This window comes from Echinops telfairi, unplaced genomic scaffold, assembly GCF_000313985.2.
Source record: "Echinops telfairi isolate 266 unplaced genomic scaffold, ASM31398v2 ScPeMD7_7458;HRSCAF=8496, whole genome shotgun sequence".
Taxonomy (NCBI): domain Eukaryota; kingdom Metazoa; phylum Chordata; class Mammalia; order Afrosoricida; family Tenrecidae; genus Echinops; species Echinops telfairi.
This window is the reverse complement of record NW_022111358.1, coordinates 49721502-49740064: the sequence shown is the minus strand read 5'-3', so window position 1 is coordinate 49740064 and position 18563 is coordinate 49721502. Positions and strand designations below refer to the sequence as shown.

Below are 18563 nucleotides of genomic sequence, written 5' to 3'. Positions count from 1 at the left end.
CCACTCCTCCATTCTCTGTCTCTCCAAAGGACACCCTGGGTGGTGGGTTTGATGCCACCCAAGCGTTTGTGGGTGAACTGGCTCATTTCAACATCTGGGACCGCAAGCTAACGCCGGCGGAGGTGTACAACCTGGCCACCTGCAGCACCAAGGCCCTAACCGGCAACGTTGTCGCCTGGGCCGAGTCCCAAGTTGACATCTTCGGAGGAGTCACCAAGTGGACATTTGAAGCCTGTCGCCAGATCAACTGAGGGCTCTGGGCCAGGGCTGAGCGCCCCCGGCCCCAGCCCCCAGCCCCACACCCGTCCCTCTGCTTGTGCCACCATGACCCTCCGTCCCCCAGCAATGAATCCAAGCCCTGGCCCCTGCACACGCACACATGCACACACAGCCTGGTTTGCCCCTTCTCTCTGGCACGCACGCACACACGGAGCAGTCCCGGCTGGCGGCTGACCCTGAGGATAATCCACCTCTCTTTGGGACCCGTAGACCAGGTCCTGGGCGCCCCCTGCCCTCAGCTGCAGCAGGCGGCCTTGGCATTTTGCAGGAGGCAGAAGTAGGTGAGAGGGGTGTGTTTGTGTGTGTGTGTGTACGCGCGCGTGCATGCGTGGCCTGAAGGAGACTTCTGTAGGCGTCGGTGGCCTTTCCTTCCCTTCATCCCTCTGCCGCTTCAGGGCCTAGCGCCGCCGCCGCCGTCACCATTGCTGTCCGAGGACCCTGGTGGCTGGCTGCTGCCCACGGGCACTGCTTCCTGAGCACACACATCTGTCTTTGCAGCCCTTGCGGAGGCCGGCAGTCTCTGGTGAGGATAGATGTGCACGCAGCCTGTCCGGCCAGCCCTCCCTTGGAGAGTGTTCACTTTGCATTCCGAGCCAAAGCCCTCCCTTCCCGAGGCTCCAGTGCGCTGGGAGGGGGAGAGTCTGCTGAGGAAGGGGTGCTGGCTGAGGATCTGGCTGAGCCCTGTGCACCCACCACCCCTGCTGCTTGCATTTGTGGCAGTGCAAGGGCCTGCTCCCTCTGCCACCTTTCTCCTCGCACCGCACCCCACCAGGTGGGATCCATATCCCACCTTTATCTGTGCTGACTGGCCTTCGCCTACATTCACCTAAGCAGCTGCAGGTAGTCATGGCCCCAAGGCTGCCGCCTCCCCTTAGTTGCTGGCAGGGGAGACCAGAGACTTCAGTGGGTCAGTCCCAGGGGGGACCTTTCAGACACGGGGACCCGCTTTCTGATGAAGGCCCAGCCACGCAGAGTCACTGAGATGTCAACCCAACGGGCTGACAGGTGGCGGGGAGAGGGGTGACCCGTGGTGATCCTGACAGCCATATCCCTCCCCCCCATCCCAGACCCAGGCCTGGGAGAGCTGGTTCCCAAAGGGCTCCCAGCTGTGGGGGTGCCATCGCTCACTGGCTAGGGACCTGGCCAGTGTCTAGAGCCTTTGGCTCATCCCCTTTCCCGTGAAAAGCAGCCACGCACGCTTCCTCCTGGCTCTCCTGAGGAGGGGACAGCGTTGTGTGTGTGTGTGTGTGTGTGTGTGCGCGCGCGCGCTCGCGCCCACATGCATGCATGTGCGTGGAGGGTGAGCAGCCGGCCGGCGGGCACGTCCAGGGCAGTATCAGCTCTTGGCTCCGCTTGGCCACCCCTGGCCAGGGTGGCACACCCTTCGGGGACCCTGGACTCTGCCACCAGGCGTCTCCTGAGCAAACTACTGGCGAGTCTTCCTGCAGTGTGCTATGCTGCCTGGCGGCTCACCTGCAGCTGCAGCCATTCCTCCGGGGAGCAGGCGCTCCTGTCTCCTGTCCCCCGGGAAGGGGTGGGGCTGGGGGAGGCGCCTGCCTCCCTCAACACAGGTCCATTTTGCCTCGGAAACCCTGTGCATCTGTGTGTGTCGGTGTCTGTGTGCTCGTAGGTGCATAGGTGTCTGCACGGTCCCCTATCGTCGCTCTGTGGTGCGGCCTGCGCCTTCCCAGGAGGCAGAGCCGGGGAGGCCGTGCCTGCTGACGCAGTGGCTTCTTCCTGGACACCCGTGCTCGGCCCGAGCCGGCTGGGCCGTGGCCTCCGCGGGTCTGCAGGAGTCTTCTCTGTTTGCATGTTCCTCGGGGTGTCGTGTTCCTCGCTCCTCTGGTCCAACGTGTGTCCCCCTGCCTGCATGGACTCCCACAGACCCGTGTTGTGCGCCTAGAGCCGCTGTGTTCCCTGACCACCCGTGTAGTTACCGACCATGCTGGTCATCAAGCCAAGGGTGACGGAGGAGGTCAAGAGGTCGATCAACTCCCCGCGCCCCTCCCCATACCCCTCACACACCCAGGATTTTTAACAAGTAGGTTGAAAACAAGTCCGAGTGCTGCCCGTAGTTGGGAGAGATCAAGAACTGGAATCGCCCCCTAGATCAGAAGAGTCCCCCTCCCCTCACGCCCTCACTTCAGCCATCTTGGAGCGGCTGCCCTGGCAAGGGCAGGTGCTTTCTCTCCAGCACCTCCCTCAGTCCAGCCGGCCCAGTCGCCCGGACCCCCACTGCCTCCTGCCCCTACGGGCAGGGCACTGTGGGAGCTGTCCATTTAGGACCACAAGCCATCCTCTGCCCGCCATGGAGAAGGGCAGAGCCAACCACGATGCTTCGTATGCCTCTGTCCGAAGCCTCCTGACCCTGTCGCCTTCCTTGCCCCTCCCTGGGGCACCCAGGGGGCCAGGGACAGCAGCTGGCGTTTAGCCCCCCTCCCCGCTCCAGAGGAGCCGGTGCCAGGGTCCTCCGTCCCCTCACTGTGTTAACACTTGGCACTTGGCTGCCCCCGAGGAAGGAAGAAGACAGCCACACAGCTAATCCGAGTAGTTCCCGTCCCCTCCTCAAGCGGTGGACGCTCCCTCTCGCACTGAGTCCCGCAGGCCTCTCTCAGGTAAATGCCATTTTATAAAACAAGAAGATACTAAGGCGTTGTCCAGGCAGCGCTCCATTTTTGCCTAGTTGGTGTCCGGCCACCCCCCGACCCCCGGGCACCCCAGCGGTGGGGGGGGAGCCCCCCCCGCAGACAGAGGCTCTCCCGGCCCCCGCCCCCTACTCCGGGGCGGGGGGGCCTTAGATCCCACTTGAATCTTAAGCCTTCTTGCTTTTGATAACAACACAGTATTATTTCTCTTACTGTAGAAGAAAAAAAAGTTTATTACCAAACAAGAGTATTTTTATGAAAGAAAAGGACAAACTTATAAATTAAAGCTCCACCTAGTCTATCACCCTCGGAATCGCTCTCCGGCCCGTTGGCTGGTGCGTGGCCCGAGGGCGCCTATTTTGGAAGAAAAGAGATGCGTTTTTTGTACGCTTGCTTTCCCTTTTGTAGGCTCCTGTTGATTTTCTAAGACTGCGACGATCACTTTGTGACCAGCCCTGGGACCTGAGACCAAGGGGGTGTCTTGTGTGCGGGGAGGGCCGGGGTGGGCATGAGGTTCATGGGATCGATCCTTCCCATGTGCTCCAGGGAGGGGCCCGCCAGTTCTCATGGGCATGTTGGCCGTCTCCGGTGGGCTCCGGGACCTGGGAAAAGTGGAGCACTTGCGGGTCAGTCCCAACCCTGGTAGAAGAAGTTAGCGACGCATTGTTAAAATTCAGAGGATTGAATTGCTTGTCGTCCCTGGCAAACCCAGAAAGAACTCTGGCTTGAGCGGTTTCATCTCTTCGAACAGTGTGTGAATTTATGTGGCTAAGGATAGGACATGTGCTACTGTGTGTCCAGTGGACCCGAGTAGGATTCTCGCCGAAGGGGAACTAGTCTTTGAGGAGGGGGAAAAAAAAGCCCAATAGTTAGATCCCCATTTTGTCTTATTTGCCAAACCAACCAACAAGCCACCCCTGAGGTTGATGTTGTTACTTTGTATATACTGTAAAGTATCGGCACTGCGCTCCCACTCTTCCATTCTTCGCTAACCAAAGCCGGGCACTTTTCACCCGACCGCAGCCATCTGGGTATCAGATGGGTCCAACCCATGGGACCCGCCCCCTCCCATCGGCAAGTCTGGAAATGCACTATTTCTACGGATCTTCTTGCTTTCTGCCCGTATTTTTCATTTTCTTGCTGAAATGACATGAATTGTTGAGTTTATTTTTACACAGTAAAGCGTGAAGAAAGACTGGTGTCTGTGCAGAGTCCTTGTTCTCTTGCGGCTTCCGTGTGCCTTCTCGGCCTGCCAACCACCTCGGCTCACAGCCCCTACCTGGAGGGGCCACATGGCCGTTCCCTGCAGTGGGGCTTGGCACTAGGCCTGCGCTGGGGCCTGGCGGCCATCTCCTGCCTAGGTGGGCACCGCAAGCCCTCATCTCAAAGGGGCAGCTGGCCAAACGGGGGGCAGAGAGAGAAGGGGTCCCTGCCAGCTCCCTGGTGCAAGGGTATCTCCCCTCACCTGCCGTAGCCCAGGCCTGGGGGGTGGGTGGGGTACGCTCAGCTGGGCACCCTGCCCGGGCAGCAGGGCTTTATGCGTCCTAATGGCCCCGCTCTGACATACCTCCACATGGCTCCTTCTGGAGCCCTCTGACCCCTCCAGTCCCCAGGTGTCATGGGTGCCCAGGTCTACTTCACAGCCCAAAGGATGACTGGGGGTACCGGGAATTGTCACAAATGCTCTTCCTTGGACCTAACTCAACACATGCAGGACTGGAGAGCTCCTCCCGTCCTCGGCCCACTGACCCTGCGACTAGGTGACTCCAGACACTTACAACCTGAGGCCGTGCACCATGCAGCCCCCATCGCCCACCTGAGGGATTTGCTTCCAGCATGTACACACACACACACACACACACACACACCAGTTAGCAGAAGGGACCCATCTCTGGCTTTTGTGCACAAGTGCTCTGGGCCCTGCTGCCCAGGGCTTCCCTGGCGGGGACTTGAGCTAGGGCTTGGTGGGCTATGGGTGAGCCCCCTGTTGCCTGGGGTGGGTATGGACAGAGGTCTGTCCTTAGAACAAGGAAAGAGGAGGGAGGGACGGAACAAAGAAAGAAGTCAGGTAAGCTTCCCCAGCAGGGAGAAAGGCCACCCAGATGGGAGGCCCTTGGACCTGCTGGTGGATGGTGGCCCCTACTGGGTGCACGTCACTGGGCAGGTCCAGTGTTACCCCAGTGCCTGCTGCCCTGGCTGCCTTCACCTCCTGCCCTCACGAAGATGCAGGCCTGCCCGCCATCAACCACTCTCAGGTTTCTAGGTTCTGGGGTCAGAAATGGGGGCCACTGGACTATTCTTAGGGACAGATCACTCTCCACACGTCCTGCCTGGGGTCACTGCGCACCAGCCAGTGGCTCATGGAGGGCAGCTTGGAAGGAAGCCATTGGCCCTTGCAGTGAGTGGCATACATGGGGACTCAGGCTCAGGTGTTCTCCAGCTGCCATCCGATGCCTGGCATGCTGTTGGCTTACAGACGGCTGGCGATGGGGAGCTCACTCCCTCACAGAGACAGTCCCACGGTCAGACAGTCTGATGATCAGAGACTGACGGTGGCGGCGTGCTCCCTTTGGGGGCCCGTCTCAGGGACAGGTACACATGAAGACGCGAGTGTGCCCCCAGGCTCTTCACTGCCCACCCCAGAGAGAAGACAGGCCAACTGTGGGCAGGGCTGCCCGTCCACTGTGCTGGGGAGCCTGGCTCTGCCCTTAAGGGGAGATCTGCCACCTTGGTACCCCGGTACCCTCAGCCTGCCCTGAGACGCTGGGCCAGCTAGGTTGGAGCCTGGGCTGCCCCTCTCAGCTGGCCCCAGGAGCAGCTGGGCCATGGAGCCCTGAGCTTTGGCTGCTCACTGGACCAGGACGCAGACTTGAGAGCCCCAGGCTGTGGCACTGGGGGGAGCTTGCAAAGTGTGAGCTCAGGACTCCCCCTTTGTAAGGTTTGGGAGCCCTTTGAAAGCTTCTGGAATGCTCTTGCTTCCTGCCTATGTCGGAGCCTGCTTAGCCAGGCTGTGGGGGCCCCTGCTGGGGTGGAGTCAGGCTTGTCCCCACAGAACGACTGCTGGTACCTGGTTGGCAGGGAGGCTCCTCCGCCTCCTCTCCCCACACCACCCCCTCGCCAGGGGTCGGGGGCACCATCAGGCCCCTGGGTCCTTGTGCTTCTTCTAGAGGTCTACCTTCCTCAGCAGGTTCGGGTCCACAGTTCAGAGGGCCTCCACCCCTCTGTCACAGAGCCCCCTCAGACTTCTGGGGGGAGGCCACTGGTCATGCTCAGGCTCTTGTGTTTATGGACTTTGTCTCTTGGAATCCCAACAGCCACCCCAGGGAAGGGTGGGCGGGGAGCTGGTGGTGAGGCCAAGCTACCTGCCTAGCTTGTGCTGGGGGAGCTGCTGCTTGCCTGGGTGCCCCGCTGACCCAAACATCCCTAAGCCATCCTACAGGTGGCTTGGAGAACCTTTGAAAGGAGGGTGGACCCCACTTCCAGAAGCGTCCACGCCTCCAAGGTTTGCCTTTGGGGGTCCGTCACCTGGACTTCCCAAGCATGGCACCCCACAGCCAGTGCCCAGATGTCCTCCTGGGCTCTCTGAGGAGCCACTGGGCTGGAGCAGGACCTCTCTCCTCTCCAGGTTTGGCCTGCGGGTACACGGACACCCTCTGAGCCTGCCTGCCACGTGGCCCCGCTGCTGGGCTGTGGGCTGTTCTGATTGTTCCATCCTCAAAACAGGAGCCACTTGCTCCTTGGTTTCTTCAGGGAAGGACGCTGCATTTCCTAAGCTTGTTTAGCTGGGGGGGCATGGGGACCCTGTCACCCCCCGAAGGGGCCCTGGTCCCCTGGGGCCTAGGAATCTCATCAGGGCAGGACCACATGGTCTTTGCAGTCCCTCTGGCTCTTCCTGTCTCCCCGTGTTCTTGAGAAGACACTTGACCCTTGCTTTAGCCCTCAACCCCAGGGTCCACTTGTGAACTCTGGTCCCCTGCCATGCGTACCCAACCTCCCCTCCCCTCCGGAGGCCGAGAAGACAGGCCTCTCTGTGCCACGCAGACTTTCAAGATCCTTCGTGAAGCCTCAGGTCCTGCCCCCAGAGTCACACATGAGCTTGTTTCTGAAAGTCAATGGTGGGCCCTAGAAAACACCAATGACCGTGAACTCAGGGTTATGGGACAGGGTCCACGTATCGGTGAGGTCTGGTTCCTCTGCTGTGACTCACTCGAGCATTCTGTACATATTAGGCCATCCCAGGAGCGGTGGCCTGGACCGTAGCCTTCCCCTTTGGAAGGATGAAAGGGAAGAGGCAGAGAAGGGAGCCAGGAATGAAAACCCATGATTAGGTCTTTGGAAACATCCATCCACCCATCCATCCCCCATCCATCTCTCCATCCATCCATCCATCTCCTCATCCATCCATCCATCCATCTCTCTATCCAACCACCCATCCATTTGCCCATCCATTGACCCACTATCCCACCTACCCATCCATTCTCAAATTCACTCATACATCCACCCCACCCACCCAACAGCCCACCTACACATCCATCCATGCATTCATCCATCCATCCACCCACTCACCCAGTTACCCACCCACTCACCTACCCATCTATGCAATTATATAAATACATAGATTTAATACATCCATATCTCTATCCATCTGTTCATCCACCCAACCACCCATCATGTAGGGCAGCAGTTTTCAACCTGTGGGTCGTGACCCCTTTGGGGATTGAATGACCCATTCACAGGGGTCGCCCGATTCATAACAGTAGCAAAATTACAGTTATGAGGTAGCAACGAAAATAATTTTATGGTTGGGGGTCACCACAACATGAGGAACTGGATTAAAGGGTCATGGCATTAGGAAGGTTGAGAACCGCTGATCAGGGGAATATCCCCTGAGCACCTAGCAACAAACACCTGGGCGGGACGCCCGGTTGGCGGCCTTGGGTCAGAGGAGAAATGGTCACTGGAGGTCCAGCTTAGGCAGGGGGTAGAAACTCAAAGACAAACGATGGAGGCGGAGTGAGGGAGGCTGGCGTGAGCTTGCTTGCTTGTGAGCTGGTAAGACACTGCCAAGGAAGCCGTCTGTCCCCTGCCTGAGTTCTGTGCTTCTCAATTCAGGCCAAGGTGGGGGCCATCTGCTGAAGTGGGCACAGAGAAAACATTGTCACTGTGCGGAAAATTGGCTGCCAGGGAAGGCTGCGTGCTAGCACAGAGCCCACTGAGAGGGGCAGCCGGGCAGCCACAGGGGCTCTGCCTGCAGAGGGGCTGCCCCAGGTCCTTCCCCGACTCACTTCCCAGCCCCCTCAGGGCGCCAGGTCCTGTAGACTGCTCTGTCTCCCAAGCATCAGGCTCCCTCCTAGCCCGTGGGGGGACCTGTGTGTGGAGGCTGCCACGTGCGCTTTGCAAGGGGGAACTCTGCTGGCCCTTGCTCAGCCCGGCCCCTGGACCAGTCAGTCTGGTTCGTGCTCAGACTTCTCTGGCCGGGAGGCCCCATCCGGGCAGTCTGCACAGCCCGCTCTCCCCACTAAGGTGGGTTATGGACCCAGTGAGCCTCCAAACGAATGCTGCACCCCACCCCACGGCTCTGCAGTGGCGCCCTGTGCGCAGAGAAGCCTGTGCGAGCTGGCAGTGGATGGGACTGCCTGGTCTTCCCAGAGTCAGGCCGGCCACCTTTCTCACTTCTTGTAAGAAATACAACCCAAAACCCCACTGCCAGCCAGTGGGTGTGGACTGACAGAACTGCCCTGTGAGTTTCCCAGGCAGAGTAGAGGGTCACTCTTCTTCAGGGAGACTATCTGTACTGGCAAGTGCCCGTCGCACCCAAGTCAGGCTTTCACTGAGTGTCACTGGGTTAGCAGGTAAGACACGGCCGGTGGGAGAGGGGCCAGTCTCATAAAAGGAGCCAACAGAGCTCGGGTCGGAGAGGAGACCCATGTGAGTGTCTGGTCTTGGCACAAGGGACTCCATTTTGAATCTGGCACCTTCTTGGGTCTCAGAACTCACCTCTCATGGGCCTACCTCATGTCGGCCTCCCCTCCCCTCACTGAAAATCACCAGTTCTGAGAACCAGATATCCCCGAGAAAGAATGTTCTTTGAAGATATGTTTACTTCACCTGCCCCGGGTACCTATAGATAAGATTAACGACCACTTCCCTGCATCCCTTGAAGATGTGTTTATTCCACCCATCCCGGACCTATAGATAAAATTAATGAGCGCTTCCCTTTGAAGTCCCTGTATGCAGCTGTGCCTGCCACCAGGGGATATAAAAACGCAGCCAGAAATTCCCCTCGCGCGGTTTCATTAGCTCAATACGTGAGTTATTGAACCCGTCCGCAAGCTTCTCAATAAAGCCTGCTTCTAAAACTTTACCAATTGGATCTTTAATTCCGCTTCGCGCCCCCAAAACCCTTACAGTGAGGGCCTGCCTTCCAGTAGAGGTCCGCCTGCAGACCAAGGAGAAGCCATCCCTTGGTGCCACTGAAGGCAAAAGGCACAGTGCTGACCATGCCTGGCCCGGGCTGCTAGCCCAGCCCTGGGAGACAGTACACTTTTCTTCTGGAAAAGCACCCACTTGGGAGCCTTTGGTGACAATGGCCCAGGAAACCAAGACAGACGGTAAGCCCCAGTGCACCCCCAAGGGCAGAGGCAGGGCCTGCTCCCTTCCTCTTGGAAACCCCTTCTGGCGGGAGCATCCTTGGCTCCGGGTTTCTCACTTTGTTCGGAATGTTGGTTCTCTAAGAATCACAGACTGTGAGCACAGATGTAGAAAGCAGAAAAAAACAAGAACATTCTTTGAAACAGGAACTGAAGTTGCTCTCATCCACCCAGGGACCAGCACAGTCCATGCCTGAGCCTGGTTCTGCTCAGGGGCGCGCCCATGGTTTTGTGGAGACCTGTGGGGAAGGAGCATCATGCTCACTGTCCCTCCTCCTGTCCCCCCTCCCACCCTCCAGGGGGTCCAGGACAGTGAACTCCTGGCACAAAAGGTGAAGGTAGAGCAGGCGGAACAGAACCAAACTCGGGGAGAGGATAGATGAGGGGAGCAGAGACAGACGGGCTGGAGCTTGCGACTCTGTGCTGCTCTGCAGCCTGTGGGCAAGCATCTGCCCCACACAACAGCCAGGTGCAAAGGACGCTTTTCAGGAATCCATCCATCCCTCTCCAGGAGAGATGTGGGCATTTTCCCAGGGAGCTGGATCCTATCTGGGTGGAGGCTGCACTGAGTTGAATGGTGTTCCCACAAAATTAGTGTCCCCTGGAACCACTGAGTGTGGCCTTACTTGGAAATGGGGCTTTTGCGGATGTAATTAATTAAGATAGGTCATGCTGCCCCAGGGTGCGTGCTAATCCAATGGCAGCAGTTTTGATGAACAGGAGGGGATTCGGACATCAAGTCAAAAGAGAAAACACCATGTGACTAGGGTGTCCCTGACACCCCAGGTCAGGAGGTGGCTCAGGGGAGACATTGCCTCTTGCCACTGTCCTGTGCCCTGGGGCAGGGTGGGTACCTCCACCAGCTAAGGGCTTCTTCCAGGAAGACCAGCCAACAGTAGACCTTGCCCTTTTGGGCATGGGGGACCATGTGTGTTGTGTGCATGTTTGTTGGTAGTATTTTCTTTTGTAGGGTGCTCAGGGTTCCCCAGGGAGGGCAAAGTGCTGGCATTGGACCCCTTATTGCCTCCTTTGTCTGGCCTGTTTCAGAGGCTCTGGAAGGCAGAGGTCTCTGCCTCCCTGGGTAAATGCCCCTTCCTCCCTTGGACTAACTAGTTCCCTAACAAGGAGGCCAGGAGAACTTAGAACAACCGCAGGGGGGGAGCCACCCTCCACCCAGGAGCCCTCTGCAAGGGCAGAGACCATTCCAGGAACCCTAAGGAGCTGTGCTTGTGTGGGATACAAGGTGGGAGTGTTGGGAAGGCACGGGAACTTCTGCTCCAGTGGCAAAGGGGTCTCCATTTCCACATAAGGGTTCTTGGGGGGCTGGGGGCACTTTTGGACAATCCGTTATGTTGGAAAAGATTGTTCGAAAAATATGGAAGGAATTATGTTGAAATGGGATTCTAACTGGTGGCGGGATTAAGGGCTTTTACAAGTCTCTCCTGTGTTCCCCTAATTTCCTGCACTAACCACGTGACACTGGCATAATGTAAAATTTAATTATTTATTTTTTTAAACCAATTCCCGCAGCCAACGGTGTCCTTCCCAGTTCAGTAACTTTCCTTTGAGTCAGATTTCTGGGTGGAACCCAGGGGCAACGAACTGTGACCCGCAGAGCCCACGCCTCCCGGGAGTCTCTCAATCGTCCATTTACCTCTGTACTTCTCATCCTGAAAACCAGGGCGTGGGCTGGGATCTGGAGGGCCAGCTCTAGGGCCAGTGGCGAGCCCATCACTGTGGCTTGTCCTCTTGCTGGTGGCCAGCTCTACCTGTGAGTGCAGTCCCCTAAAGTGGTTCCTCTTCCCCCACAGCACTCTCTTCCCTCCGTGCCCTGTTCGGTCGGTCGGTCGGGGGCAGGTGGACCTGAGCTGGATTTGTGTGGGGTGGAGAGCGGCCGTGCAGAGCCCCAGGTGACCTCCAGGGTCAAGGTCAGCATGGGGCCAGACAGGAGCAGCCCGGGGCGGTGGGAGTGCAGGAGGGGGCGGGGCCCGGGCCCGGGAGAGGCACTTGGAGACGCGGGTGGGAGGGGCCAATGCAAAATGCCCTGACCCACGACGGGGCTCGCTGCTCCCGTCGCTCTGCCCGCCCAGGTCCTCCGCGAGACGCCGAGGGCCCGCTGCGGGGTAGTAGCACGCGGCCACTGGCGCTGCCACGCCTGGCTCGGCGCTGGGAAATGGGGTCGGGTTGCTAGGCAACGCAGTTAGGTGCGCGCGAGCGGTGGGACGATTGGTGGACCCATGGTGGGCGGGGCCCGGGAGGTGCTCTCGCGAGAGCTCAGCTCCCCAGGTTCCCGCCGGCGCCGTTTCTGGCCACTACCGGCCGTGAGGGACGTTGTGCGAGGACTCTGCGCGGCGCGGCGGCCTCTGGTTCCCCCCCATCTCCACCCCGGGTTTGCCGTCCTGGGGTCCACGGCCACCCTGATGCGCGTCCTATGGAGGAACCGTGTGCACGACGCCCACGAGTGCACGCCCCGCTGGAGAAGCCAGGGCGCAGAAAAGATCTGACGGCCGCTGTGGGCGACACGGAGGCAGATGGACCCTGCCCGCAGTTGGGCTGTCCACCGGGTCCCCTCACTACGCAGGCAGGCGCAGTGTCCAGCCTGCGTCACTGCGCCTGCCCCCTCTTTCTCACCGCCCACCGCTGCTGTCAGCAGAACCCTGTGCCCACGCGGTAGCCCCAGAACTGACCCTTTCAACTGCCACCGCCATGCCCTGCCCCAGGCCATCTCGACGACCACAGCCCCTCAGCCAGCCTTCCTGCTTCCACCCTTGCCCCTGGGAGTCTCCTAACTGCCCTCAGAGTGACCCTGCCACTGTCAGGATCCTGTGTTATCCTGTAGTGGAAGCCAGGGCCTTTACTCGGCCCAACACTGCCTCCCCACTCTCGTTGCCAGCCCGAGGGTTTCCAAAAAGCTTGTCCCACCTGGTCACCACAGGGCCTTTGCACATGCTGTCCCCTCTGCCTGGACACTCCTTTCCCAGAGGTGGGCTCCAGACCTGTTCTCATGACCTTCTGGATCTCGCAGGCACCCTCCTTAGGGAGAGGCACCTACTTAGGACAGCACCATCATCTCTTGCCCATACGTCCTGCTTCCCCCTCCATCTCAGCACCATGTAATGTCCATCCTGCGCTCGTTCAATACCTTTATTGTCTGAAACCTCAGTGGGCAGGGTTCTTCTCTGTTTAGACTGAGTGGATGCTGAGTAAGTCTCGCGGGTAAGACTGGGTGCGTGGGGGGCTCTTCTCTTCTCCCGAGGGGTGAAGATAAAGCCCTTGAGCTGGGTGAAAGAAATGACCTTGGAGCTGTCTGTGCCCGACTGCGGCTGTGAACTCTCCCTGTTCCCTGCAGCAGTGGGTGGGCTCCCCTGGGCGAGTCTCTGGAGAGAAGGGAGTTGACGGGATGAAGTCTCTCTCCCGGTGGGAGGACCAGGTGTGCTGGGAGCCCCACTCTTCAACCTCATCACCTTTAACTTAGCATCCCTGCAGGGCCTGCGTGCAGCCCCTGGAGTAGAATGGGATCGAAAAGGTAGGTGTGTCCTCAAGGTGACCCAGGGGTGGGGTCAACTTTTTGGGTAGGGGTCCACCCAGTGGCCTCCAGGTGCTCCTGAGCTGAGGTGAAGTGGGGGTGGTCCCCATCGGTCCCTGATCCCTGCATACTCCAACTGTACTGTTCCTCTTACAAACCAGGCAGCCGAGCCTCATAAAGGCCAGTCCCAGGCCAGGGTAACAGTACTGGCAAATGGAGGACTGGGGGTAGGTGGGGTGTGTGCGTGCATTCCCTGCTGATGTTGATCCCTGCAGGAAGCCAGGCTGCACTGGGCTGGAGGAGTTGTGATCCTACGTCTGGACACCGGCATCCCTCCAGGTTCAGGGGGAGGAGCTGGTGGCACGTGGGCAGGTGGTATGGCCAGCCTGGGTGGAGGGGGAAGCAGGGCACAGGCCACCTGCCAGGTGCTCAGGCTGCGGGTGGCCCTCAAAGGCACTTCCTCTGGAGGGAGGTACCTGGCTCCCCTCCCCACTTGCCTGTCTGCCTCCCTTTCTCTCCCTCCCTGTCTCTCTCCGTCTCAAAGTCAAGCACTCCAGAGCTGTGTCAGCAAGGGAGACTGCGGCACTGTCACTGTTGCATGGGACACTATGGCTGGGCAGGGACATCTGGTCTGCCTTGACCCCTGTGGTCTGGTCATCTGCAGCTCTGTGGATCACAGAACTTGGGGCCAGGAGCGCCAGCATTGGGGAAAGGCCACCTTCTGCTGTGTGCCTGCCAAGTGGCAGGTGTCCCTGGCAGACCCGGCTGGTCCCTGCCCTGAGCGTAGGCTTCCTGAGGACCACCCCCCCAGGCACCCTCTGTGGGCACTATTTGCTCAGCACGGGACCTCTGGAACAGAGGTCTGAAGGCTAGGGAGGTGGGGGGGGCAGATCTGAGAGGACAGTTGGGGATCTTGGGCCTATGGACTTGGGGGGAGGGGACAGCCTTGCCCTTCCCATGATGGCCACCCTGGAGGGCAGGGGAGCTCCATTGCACAGGTGGAATGGCTGAGGCTGGGTGAAGAGGAAGGGAGGTGGGCATTCTCTGGGCTTGATCTTGGCCCTGAGCACATGCTCTGACAGGAGGAATCGGGGCTCCGTTTGGCAGCTCCTCACAAAGTCCAACACAGACCAAGCACGAGCCCACCGTCCCCATTGACCCTCAGGTGTGAAAGCAGAGACCCCGGCGGACACACACTCACAGGGGCCTTTGTCACCATCTCCGGGAGATGGAACCATGACAAGTGCTCTCCAAGAGATGCCTGGATCTGGGAAAGTGGGTCCTCCCCCCAGGAGAAGTCAAGCCAAGCTACCAGGTGGGCCAGTCTTGGAAATGCACACAGAGAGAGAGAGAGAGAGCAGACTGAGAGACAGACCAGGCAGGAAAGGACAGGCTCAGTGGTACCTGGGAGCTGAGGGAGGGAGGGAGCACAGGGAGTTATTACTGAAAGGGCCCTGGGTTTCTCTTTGGGGTGATGGCTGATGATGGGTGGCTGCCACTTGAATTCTCTACCTGCTTGCCCCTCCCCCACAGTCACCTGGGGCTTGGACTAAGTTGGCAGGTGACCAGATACCTACTCTCCTGCCTCTCCCTTGCCAGAGCTTCTCCACCCAAGCCTCCTTCCCATCCTGTGTAGTGCCCAGACGACCCCCATGGGTACCTCAGACCCAAGGCCCCACACGTGTCACCCCCGCCCCCAAGCCACAACAGGACCATCATCCCCAGGGCCCACCCACCAAGCGAGGGGCAGGTGGAGGAAGCAGGTTGGGGCAGAAGAGAAGTGCAGATAGTTCAGGTCCTACAGGTCAGGGTGAATGGTGTCCCCGGATGACAAGCCACCCTCCTTGCTGGAACAGGGGACCTTACTTGGGAAAAGTAGGAGAGGGAAGTCAAGGCTCTTGATCTACTGGCAGGGCTCCTGGTAGGAGACAGAGGAGAGTGGCGAGGGCTGTATAGACGGAGGTGGGGACGGGGTGATGCAGCCCCAAGCCTAGAGAGCCACTGGTGGCTGGACCTGCCCTGTCCACAGCCTCTGGAAGGAGCCAGCCCCTGCTTGACAGCACCCATTTCTGCTGTTTGTGGGATTGTTTCTGGACAGCAACACAGGGTCTGCCCCTGGACAGGGCAGGCTTGTCGCCCTGGATGGGGGCTGGCGGGGAGGCACAGGTGGGGCTGGGTCTGCAGGGGCCCTCCGAGAGCTGGACTCAGCCATGACAGGAGCTGATGGGCATCGGCCCAGAGTGAGGGCGTGTTGCCACTGTGCTCCTGGAAGCAGCTTTCCAGCAAGTGTGGGGATCATCCTTGGAAGCAGCTGAGTCTAAATTATAAATAAACGAGAATGCTGCAGCGGGGCGTGGGTTAGAGGGGAGAGGGAGTCCGAGGCTGCTTGGAGGGGATAGGATCTGCACCCACCACCGAACTCTGGCCTCGGCCGGCCCCCCTCAGCTTCCTGCCCGGGGCATGGAGAGGGGTCTCTGCCCATTGGGCCTGGCAATGCCAGGGCTCAGGGAAGGCCAGGGCCCACTCCTGGCTTGTGCCCTGGGGGACTGGGGAGTCCATCTAGGGCCCAGCCTGGTCCCAGTCCTCCCTCTGGAGGCCCAGGCCCAGATGTCTTGGATAGAGGCAGGCCGGTGGACACTCAGCGTGTGGGAGGTGTCTTGCCAAATGGTTGAAGGGGAAAAATCCATTCTCTTAACTTTTTTTTTCTTTCTATTTTTTGATTATTTTTCTAGATGACTTCATTTCTAAGAAGGGGGTAGGGGAGAGGAGGAAGACTGGGGAGGGAGCATGGGGCCCTGCAGAGGCCGGTGGGGGTGAGGGGACCGGAGAGGGGTTGGGGAAGCAGGATGGGTCCAGAAGAGTTGAGGTCCCACCAGCTGAGGGGCAGGGAGGCTGCCTGGCCCTGACCCTGGCATGTCTAGCCCAGCCTGTGAGTGAGTCTTCCCTCTGATCCCGGACAGCGTGGTGGGCCAGTCAGCTGGGCTCTGGGGCAGACTGGAAGGGGAGTGGTCTTCAGAGGTTGTGAGTCTGTGGGTCACTCCTCTCTCCTTTAGCTGGCCCCGTGGGAACGTCTCATTCCACCCCCCCAGCCCCACACAGATCAGCTGCAGTTTACAGAACTCACTCTAGCTTCTGGCTAGCTAAGTGGAGGGGAACTTAACTATAAGGCATTGGGAGGCTCCTATAGCCTCTCCGAAAGCAGTGGGGGCCGTCCAGACACTGCAACTGCACCTGGACACCTTGATGCTGCCCCCAACATTGGGGCCTTGGTGCTGGGCGGCCAGGTCCACGCCTGGCTCAGGTGAGTGGCTAGTGGACACAGGTCTGGTAGGAGGCAGGAGGTGTGCACATGGGTTCTATCTTAAGAACTGAGGTGCGAATTGCTTAGGTTCTATCTTCAGAACTGAGGTGGGAATCCCCAGACATGGGAGGGGGTTCACTGGGGGAGCGATGCACCCTATTGAAAGGGCTTTCCTTCCCTGTGGGATCCCGGGGACTTTGTTGAGTAAGGGTGGGACATGGGCAGGTAGTTGTAGCCAGGGGAGTGGAGGTAATGGGATCAAGGGGTGTCCTGATGGGGAGGAACCTGTGCCTGGAGAGGGTGCCATACCCTGCAGGGCAGCCCCATGGCCTTGGGGCATCTACAGGATGGTCTTACTGCCACCCCCTGACTTGTGCTCAGTGCTGGGGGTGGGGGGCAGGTAGGCGAGGTGTAGGGGTGCAGGAGGCGAGAAGTAGGAGGAGGGCAGGTCCCTCTGTCCTGCTATGAGGCCCCTCTGCTCTTTCACAGGACCTTCAGATCAGCTGGGGCTGCCCTGAGAGCGTCTTCTCCTGTTCCCTGTTGTCACAGGGACAGGGGGTCCTAATCCCTGATGCCATGAGCACTCCACACCCACCAGGTCTTCAAACCCAGGGTGCCCGCTGCAGTGCCCACTGCCCACTCCTCCCGTTTCTGTTGGCCTGGCCCTTCCCACACTCAGATGAACTGGCCAGATGCGGGGAGGAAACATGCCCGTGGGCTGGCGGCTTACAGCACCGCCAGACTGTCTCCTAGGCTCCGAGAAGCCGGGAAGGAGGTATAGCCCCATTTCTCTGGCCAGAAGCCCGAGACCCCCCCAGGGCTGGAAGAACTGACTGCAGCTTTCTACCACCAACCCCACCGCCTGGGCAGCTCAGCCCAGAGAAGGAGCACCTCTGCACCTGGGATGCCCAGCCCTGCTCGAATCCTTCCTGGGACAGGGAGCTCACCACGTAACAATATGCTCAGTTTGACCAACAACCCACAATGCCAGAAGCGCCTTGGGGGCTTTGCTGAACTCAGCTCCCGGGTCTCTCTCCACCAACTCCCCCCTCCAGAGCCTCCCTACTCTCCTCCAGGTTCAGTGTGTGTCAGCTTCTGACCTTCCTGGAGCAGTGGAGCTCCTGGTCGTCCACTCCTCCTTGTGCCCGCCCGCCCGCCCGCCACAGCCTTCCCTGGGAGGGTTCTGGCCTTTGGGCCCAGTTTTAAATGTCAAGGGCAGGGCGGCCTTGGGTTGGCAGCACAGCTGCCGAGCGTGACTTTGGACCAGTGTCCCTGGGGCAGGCAGAGCAAGGTGTGTGCTGTGCCCTCTCCAGTGGTGATGGCTAGAGTCCCAGGGTAAGGCCTGTGGGCTACCTGCCATGGGACCTGTCATCTGGCTGGGGCCACCTCTGGGCCGGCCCACCGGCATGCTGGGCAGAGACTGCTGCGCCCTCCCCTACCCCGGCATCGCGGCGCTGGCAGGAAAATAAAAGGCAAGCAGCAGCTAAGGCAGCCTGAGTAACCGGCAGGCTGAGTCACAGCAGCGGGGGACCGGGAGCCCACCAACACCCTCTGCCCCCGTTTCTGGAGCAGCCTCTCCTGGGGACATGCAGGGTGGGCCAGGCTGGGACCTCACTCACTTCTCTGAGCCTCAGGCCCTTCCCTGTCCAGCGGGCAGCAGCCAGCTCACCCTGGAAGTGGGTGGTCTGCGCAGTGGGACATGGCTGGGGCCAGCCCAGGCCCTCCCCAGTGTGTGCAGGGCTGCTGGGGACCTGGGCCTGTCTCTCCAATGTTTCCCATCCTCTCCCTTCTGGTTCCCATCCACCATATCCCAGCGACGACGACGACAATGGAGTTGGAGCTCCAGTGGGCTGCCTGCCACCAGCACCCTGCCTAACTCTTGGCCTGCTGGGCACCTCCGTCCTTCCAGTTTGGCCTCCCTTCACTGCCAGCGTGACCTTGACTGCCCCGTCTGGGAGGGGGGGCTGCCTGTGCCAAGTGCTGGAGGGTGTGTGCCCCCCCCCCCCCAGCATCATCCCCTGGCAGGAAGCCCCTGCAGATGGCAGACATCTGTGTGTGAGGACATGATGCCCCCTTACTGCTGAGGCTTGGGTGCAGGAGCAGGGTGGTGCCCTGCTAGTCCCACTCTCAGGTCCCTTGACACCAGCTGGGGGTCCCTGCTC

The 18563-nt window shown here is 59.7% G+C and overlaps 1 protein-coding gene across 1 annotated transcript in view; it reads left to right on the top strand.

Moving 5' to 3' along the window:
* NPTX1 (neuronal pentraxin 1) overlaps window positions 1–4119 on the top strand; it is a 9449-nt gene extending 5330 nt beyond the window's left edge. The window contains exon 6 of the mRNA XM_030888219.2: window positions 30–4119. Coding sequence (XP_030744079.2) covers window positions 30–251 — 222 coding nt within the window. The 3' untranslated portion in view covers window positions 252–4119. The remainder of the gene's footprint in view (window positions 1–29) is intronic.
* The last annotated feature ends 14444 nt before the right edge of the window (window positions 4120–18563 follow it).